This window comes from Protomyctophum parallelum (genome assembly GCF_964188405.1).
Source record: "Protomyctophum parallelum genome assembly, chromosome: 12".
Lineage (NCBI taxonomy): Eukaryota > Metazoa > Chordata > Actinopteri > Myctophiformes > Myctophidae > Protomyctophum > Protomyctophum parallelum.
This window is the reverse complement of record NC_139712.1, coordinates 13,420,020-13,428,695: the sequence shown is the minus strand read 5'-3', so window position 1 is coordinate 13,428,695 and position 8,676 is coordinate 13,420,020. Positions and strand designations below refer to the sequence as shown.

At 42.1% G+C, this 8,676-nt stretch overlaps 1 protein-coding gene across 1 annotated transcript in view; it reads right to left on the bottom strand.

Annotated features, from left to right (window-relative positions):
• The window catches only part of and1 (actinodin1), a gene marked incomplete at its 3' end in the record, with an annotated part of 24,760 nt that extends 16,320 nt beyond the window's left edge, over positions 1–8,440 (bottom strand). Inside the window, exons 1-3 of the mRNA XM_083777644.1 lie at positions 8,245–8,440; positions 5,564–5,715; positions 373–417 (exon numbers count right to left, since the gene is read on the bottom strand). Of these exons, the coding sequence (XP_083633770.1) occupies positions 373–417; positions 5,564–5,642 (124 nt within the window). The 5' untranslated portion in view covers positions 5,643–5,715; positions 8,245–8,440. The remainder of the gene's footprint in view (positions 1–372; positions 418–5,563; positions 5,716–8,244) is intronic.
• Between the last annotated feature and the right edge of the window lie 236 nt (positions 8,441–8,676).

Here is an 8,676-nt window from a genome sequence, read left to right as displayed (position 1 = left end):
AGTATTAGTACTAGACCTGTAGTGTATGTGTACAGTTGCAGCTGTGTTTGTGTTTGTAAACCCAGTATTGTGTAGAAACGGATGGGTTATTAATTATTATTATTATGTGTTGTTGCGCACACACACAGTCACTGGTTACTTTCAATCCGTGGTGTGACTGGGAAATAAATAATGCGCGGAAGAACTTGGCATCCGATGTTTTGTGGCGATGATTGGCTGGCTGGCCATCGTAGACGCACGCACGCACGCACACACGCACGCACGCAAACTAGGGGGTTTTCATGATTCTGAATCCATTCCAAGCATTATTTTTGCGCGTGCGTGCGTGCGTGCGTGCATGCGTGCGTGAAACAGTAGAAATAGAATAGTTACCATCTTCCTTGACGTTCTGGTCGATCGGTCCGGCAGACAGTAGATCTGAAAGACCACACAGACAACAGACAACTGATCAGATCTGAAAGACCACACACAACAGAGGCAGCTGTCGCCTCACAGCTGGAAGGTCCTGGGTTCGATTCCCGCTGTGGGCGCTGGGGGCATCAGCAGTGCCCATACCCGATAAAATAATGGTAATATCCTCTAGGAGACAAAAATAATGCTTACGTTAACAAATCCACACACACACACACACACACACACACACACACACACACACACACACACACACACACACACACACACACACACACACACACACACACACACACACACACACACACACACACACACACACACACACACACACACACACACACACACACAGTGTGGGCTCACCTATAAAATCTACAAAGCACAGTTCAGTCCCCCTGGAGGCCTTGGAGCCAATTACCCCAGTCATATAAAACGCCTATTTATCTTTGTGTGTGTGTGTGTGTGTGTGTGTGTGTGTGTGTGTGTGTGTGTGTGTGTGTGTGTGTGTGTGTGTGTGTGTGTGTGTGTGTGTGTGTGTGTGTGTGTGTGTGTGTGTGTGTGTGTGTGTGTGTGTGTGTGTGTGTGTGTGCGTGCGTGCGTGCGTGTGTGATCTTTGATCTCCACTGGGAGAATCTGTTAATGATTGACAGGAGGGGGTGTTAAATGTATATGAGAGAGAGAGAGAGAGAGAGAGAGAGAGACACAGAGAGACATAGAGAGACAGAGAGAGAGAGAGAGACAGAGACACAGAGAGAGAGAGAGAGAGAGAGAGAGAGAGAGAGAGAGAGAGAGAGAGAGAGGCCAATATCTTTTACTTCTAAATATACAGAAAAGATCTATTAAATTCTGGAGCCATATTAAAAAGAGTGACCCTGCCTGTTACCATTATAAAGCCCTTATAAACCCTGTCTGTTACCATTATAAAGTCCTTGCCTGCCAAAGGAGCCCCCTCAGTCAGCTGGTTCTGACCTCTCACCTTCTGACATCACAAACCCCAGACAGCCTCAGTGCAGCTACACGATCACTCAGAAGATTAGACCCAACCAAATGATAACTAAAGAAGAAGATAAATACATCACATATTGGAACCAGGGGGGGGGGGGGGGGGGCAGTCAGACAGATATTTTGTGAAGCCACTAAGGAAATCGAGATTTCCTGAAAGTTCATATAATGGCCTGTTGTGGCGCTGTCATTGGGCCCAAAAAAACCCATAGCCCCATAGAAGTCCATGTATTTGGGCCCAACTTCACCTAGACTGTATTACCTTAATAAACATGGTCATGAATACTTTCTGCTTCCAATCACTAGTTTAAAGTCTCATTTCTAATGTCATAATATTCTTTTTGGAAAATGATGGCCCCATTTATTAAAATAATGACCATAAAGTTGCGTATGTTCTGAGGGGCGTGGCTACCGTTACAGTCTATGATCGGGATTCCCCTCCCACTCGAGTCAAAATAAAAACCAAGGGGGGAAGTCCCGCCTCGTTGTCTGGGCCAGCCAATGGGCCAGCTGGGCCCAAACGGATCTAGAAAGATGGCGATTTACAATTCAAGGACTGACAGGCTTCATTTTACGTTCATGTTAGAACCGGGGAATGCTATGTCCATATTTTTTACAGTCTATGATTGGAACGAACTCACACAATTACAACACAAACTAGAAACATATTTGGCTCTAAACAGACAGTATACTGTGGCAGACTACTTAACCACAGTAACTGATAAAAACCCGAGAAAGACTTTGACAATGTACAGACTGAGTGATCATAGTCTGGCAATAGAGAAGGGCAGACACAGACAGACCTGGCTGCCCAGAGAGGACAGACAGACAGACAGACAGGCTGCCCAGAGAGGAGAGACAGACAGACAGACAGACAGGCTGCCCAGAGAAGACAGACAGACAGACAGACAGGCTGCCCAGAGAGGAGAGGCTGTGCTGTCACTGTGATGACGGAGCTATAGAGACAGAGTTACACCTCTTAAAGGAGAATTCCATACTAAAAGGCTTTCTTACCTTTCTTTGTAGTTGTTACGTCCCCACCAAAGAGGTCCAGGTGTTATTTTGTGCAAAAGCTCCTTATTGGCTATTTGCCCTAAATGAATTGCATTGAATTGAATGGGAATTGAATGGGGCTATGGGGTGTTGTGCTAATTCGCTTATTTCCATCGCTCAAAATTATAATTTCTTTGTATATATCCTCTCTTCATAATGTAAATAATATCCCAAGCGGCACACTTTACTACTTCTTTCGATGGAAATAAGCGAACTAGCATAACACCCCATAGCCCCATTCAATGCAATGCAATTCATTGAGGGCTTATGGTAGGGAAAATAGCCAATAAGGAGTTTTTGCACAAAAAAACACCTGGACCTCTTTGGTGGGGATGTAACAACTACAAAGAAAGGTAAAGAAAGATAAGAAAGCATTCTAGCATGGAATTCTCCTTTAACACAATGTAAAAACTACACACTGTGATGACGGAGCTATAGAGACAGAGTTACACTTCTTAACACAATGTAAAAACTACACACTGTGATGACGGAGCTATAGAGACAGTTACACTTCTTAACACAATGTAAAAACTACACACTGTGATGACGGAGCTATAGAGACAGAGTTACACTTCTTAACACAATGTAAAAACTACACACTGTGATGACGGAGCTATAGAGACAGAGTTACACTTCTTAACACGATGTAAAAACGACACACTGTGATGACGGAGCTATAGAGACAGAGTTACACTTCTTAACACAATGTAAAAACTACACACTGTGATGACGGAGCTATAGAGACAGAGTTACACTTCTTAACACAATGTAAAAACTACACACTGTGATGACGGAGCTATAGAGACAGAGTTACACTTCTTAACACAATGTAAAAACTACACAAATATTAGAGAGGAGTTCTTCCCAAAAATTTAAACAAATTTCCCAGAATTCCGAAGTATAACAGAAAGGGAAATATTACCACTCCTTCTGGGGGAACAGAAAGAATGTGCAGTTTTGGCTGCAAAATATGAAAAGGGACAACCAGTAGTGGCATACAGTATAACATGTTTTATTTTCTGCACCACCTGCTTTATTTTATTTTATTTTTATTATTTTTATTATGTTGTTGTTTGTCATATCTGTGATTGTGCTTTGGCAACACTTGTAAAACGTCATGCCAATAAAGCCTGTTGAATTGAATTGTCATCACAAACCCCAGCCAACCACAGTGCAGCTACACTATGACATCACAAACCCCAGCCAACCACAGTGCAGCTACACTATGACATCACAACCCCCAGCCAACCTCAGTGCAGCTACACTATGACATCACAAACCCCAGCCAACCTCAGTGCATCTACACTATGACATCACTCAGAAGATTAGACCTGACCAAATGTGACCAGATTTGACTGAGAGCCTGCCATCGCGCAAATTACAGCTTTTCACCAGAGGAGAAAAACTTCTATGAACTCAAAATTAGTTAATAGCACAGGCAGACTCTTCACATACTAGAGCATGTCTGAAATAAGTGTTAGTCCACAGAAGACATGTAAATATGAAATACATGCTTATGTAGCTATAGGTGTAATGTTAGAGTCAACAGAAGTGAACCTTTCAAGCCTGTTTTCTCAACTCGCTGTTTCTCTGCCAGACATTACTCTATAAGCCATATCTCCAAAACTGGTGGGTCAAACTGAACAACCAATATGTCAATAACGTTTTATAGAAGAATCCTCTTCTCCATGCTTTGGGTTTTCTGCGTCTGCAGTTTCTCTTGGTTATTCATTAAACACATACTTTAACCAGAGGGCTTGATAAATAGTAGAGAGACATCCTGTCACTCAGTGTGATTGACACTCCTCCACAAACCTCTGAGTGACGGAATGGGAATTATAGTCATTTAGAAACATGAAAGAAATGTCGGCCTGTTGATTTAGGTTCACCAAAGAAGCCACGAAGCGTTTAACAAAGAAACAAAAAAACACATTTTAAAACAAGCACACATCATTTCACATCATGTCTTTGCAACGCAACTCTGGGGGAAAAAAAACAAGACAAGAGTGGCAGTATTATTATGTGACCACATTTGACTGAGAGCCTGCCATCGCGCAAATTCCAGCTTTTCACCAGAGGAGATTTTGATTTTTCAAAATGAGTTAATATCACAGGCAGACTCTTCACATACTAGAGCATGTCTGAAATAAGTGTCAGAGCTGAAATCGACATGTACATGTGAAATAAATGCTTAAACATGTAGCTAGGTATAATGTTAGAGTCCACAGAAGACATGTAAATATGAAATAAATGCTTAAACATGTAGCTAGGTGTAATGTTAGAGTCCACAGAAGACATGTAAATATGAAATAAATGCTTAAACATGTAGCTAGGTGTAATGTTAGAGTCCACAGAAGACATGTAAATATGAAATAAATGCTTAAACAAGACATTACTCTAAGCCATATCTCCAAAACTGGTGGGTCAAACTGAACAACCAATTATGACAATTTGAAGCTATGATTCCCTGCTTTCACATTACATGAAAAAACGAAAATCCAATGACAGTCCCTCAGTCAAATGTGGTCACATAGTATTGGCCCATAGCACTTGCCATAGCACCTGCACTACTACCCTCGACAACCCTACAAGCGTCTATTCTGAATTTAAGGAGAGCTGTCGCCTGTCTGAGGCCTCATACACACGTATCAAACAGATGTTCTGTGCTCTGTCTGTGATTAATGGCTGCCACAGTGCAATCCCAATGGGAGTCACATGGTTTGACCAAACATCAGAGGAGGGGGAGGGGGAGGGAGGGGGGGGGGAGGGGGAGGGGGGGGTGTAGTGTATCCGCTGTATTGTTTTTAACAGGCTTGTAAAAGCAGAACGGTAGAACAGACACATCTGGAAACACCTGGAAACATCAGCATGGGGGGGGGGGGGGCACGATGAAACATCTGGAAACAGCAGCTCTTTAACAGGAGGGGGGGGGGGGGAGGAGGGATGCTGACAGGTACTAATCTTTTACAGGAGCAGCAAATGATGAAAGAAAAATATATGTGTGTTCAGACACATCTAGAGCTACGTGCGTGTGCGTGTGTGTGTGTGTGTGTGTGTGTGTGTGTGTGTGTGTGTGTGTGTGTGCGTGTGAACTCACCAGACAGCAGCACGAGGGTCACCAGTGAAGTGATGAAGACTCTGCAGGAGGAAGACACTGTTCTCCTTCCAGCCATCATGTCTCCTCCTCTTCCTCCTCTTCCTCTCTAAGACTATCTCCTCGTCCTCCTCTCCTCTCTCTACGACCTGAAACTAAATAAAACACATTTTGAACACGTGAAAACAACAGAGTTGTTACCACCTGTCAATTGATACGTTACTGCTACCCAAACATCAACTGTTCCCAAATGAAGGAAGTTTTCCTCGTGTAAAGGTTGAGATATTTTTTACTTAAAACACGTTTTCTGTCAGAACATTCAAATGGATCGATATGCAACTGGAGCACAATATCTGACTCCAAGTCTTAGGAATGAATTACTGCAGGAGGAGGAGAGGACATTTAGGTCACGTTCACACCAGAGAGCTTTATTGCTGCGATTAAAACGAATCCTGCTGCGCATTGTCAGAAAGTGCACTTCGTTTGGCAGGTGTGAAGGCTCATTCGAATCCTAATGTGTATCAAACAACCACATTTTACTCCGAGCAAAAACGGGGGTTTCGCTTTGCTTCCAATCGCACTTGATTACGATTCGGTGCAGGTGTGAATGCAATCCGCAGTAAATAAAGGAAATGAAGCAAACAATGTGGCGGGTGAGAAGCTGAACACAGTTGGAGACGGAGAAGGCATATTTTACGCAGCGCAAAGATGTCCCGTTAGTTACCGTGGATAGACGTGGTCGAATGAGGAGACTGAAGCCCTAATCGAAATGAGGACGAGTACATTAATCAATTGCTTAAACCTCTTTCCTCCAAACCTTTTCAGGGAAAAAACCTCAAAAATGGAGTTATGTGTTTTCCTCCCGACAGCAACGATATACAGGCATATAAAACCACCTAACTCCACTTGAGCTGTATTCCGGTAAAGTGGTGATAATATAATGACACATGCAGGTATATAAAAACCACCTAACTCCACTTGAGCTGTATTCCGGTAAAGTGGTTGTAATGTAATGACACATGCAGGTATATAAAACCACCTAACTCCACTTGAGCTGTATTTGGGTAAAGTGGTTATAATATAATGACACATGCAGGTATATAAAACCACCTAACTCCACTTGAGCTGTATTTGGGTAAAGTGGTTATAATGTAATGACACATGCAGGTATATAAAACCACCTAACTCCACTTGAGCTGTATTTGGGTAAAGTGGTTATAATATAATGACACATGCAGGTATATAAAACCACCTAACTCCACTTGAGTTGTATTTGGGTAAAGTGGTTATAATATAATGACACATGCAGGTATATAAAACCACCTAACTCCACTTGAGCTGTATTTGGGTAAAGTGGTGGTAATATAATGACACATGCAGGTATATAAAAACCACCTAACTCCACTTGAGCTGTATTTGGGTAAAGTGGTGATAATATAATGACATGCAGGTATAATATATAACCACCTAACTCCACTTGAGCTGTATTTGGGTAAAGTGGTTATAATATAATGACACATGCAGGTATATAAAACCACCTAACTCCACTTGAGCTGTATTCCGGTAAAGTGGTGATAATATAATGACACATGCAGGTATATAAAACCACCTAACTCCACTTGAGCTGTATTCCGGTAAAGTGGTGATAATATGACACATGCAGGTATATAAAACCACCTAACTCCACTTGAGCTGTATTTGGGTAAAGTTGTGATAATATAATGACATGCAGGTATAATATATAACCACCTAACTCCACTTGAGCTGTATTTGGGTAAAGTGGTTATAATATAATGACACATGCAGGTATATAAAACCACCTAACTCCACTTGAGCTGTATTTGGGTAAAGTGGTGATAATGTAATGACACATGCAGGTATATAAAACCACCTAACTCCACTTGAGCTGTATTTGGGTAAAGTGGTTATAATATAACACATGCAGGTATATAAAACCACCTAACTCCACTTGAGCTGTATTCGGGTAAAGTGGTTATAATATAATGACACATGCAGGTATATAAAACCACCTAACTCCACTTGAGCTGTATTCCAGTAAAGTGGTGATAATATAATGACACATGCAAGTATCTGATAATATACAAAGTCACAATACCAACTTTGATGAGGCAGTATTGCTTTGTTTTTAAAAAATATACCTTATATATATAATATAAGGTTTTCTTCAATTTCTGAAAAATGTAAAAATTTGTTTTACCATTTCCTGAAAAGTGAAGATTTTGGAGTTATGATAATGATATGACAGCAGAGTTATGAAAATTATAATGATATGATGACAGCAGAGTTATGATAATTATAGGGCTGCACGATGAAATTATGACTGATTATTTGCGGGGTCAAATCTGCCGACACCGATTCTGACCGATTCCGATATTAAAACCGAGGACCACATAGGGGCTAATTTGGCCGATTTCGATATGCTACCGCTGTGATTATATATACTGTATTGATTATATATATACTGTATTGATTATATATATACTGTATTGATTATATATACTGTATTGTGCATCACTAGCGATTTATAGGCGACTATATAAACATTGTGACAGGCCTACATGTGTATGATTTCTATCTTACCTTCCCTGTGTGTGTGTGTGTGTGTGTGTGTGTGTGTGTGTGTGTGTGTGTGTGTGTGTGTGTGTGTGTGTGTGTGTGCTTACCCTCAGTGTGTGTATCCTCCCAGAGGTCCTCAGAGTGTTTTAATCGTTCCTCCGTCGTCTCAGGGTCTGCTCTGGAGCTCCTTCACCGTTTACACCTTTATATACACACCTGAGAGTGTGTGTGTGTGTGTGTGTTTGTGTGTGTGCATGTGTGTGTGTGTGTGTGTGACAGAGAGAATGGTGACACCCCCTCCTATTCCCCACAGCCCTTCTGACAAGACTGCCCCGCGAGAGGGTCTCAGCATGTTTTAAACAGACCCCCCCACCCCGCACACACCCCACAGACACACACACACACCCCCCCGACACACACACACACACACGCATGCACACACACACCCCCGACACACATACACACACACACACACACACACCCCACCGACACACACACACACACACACACACACCCCACCGACACACACACACCCGACA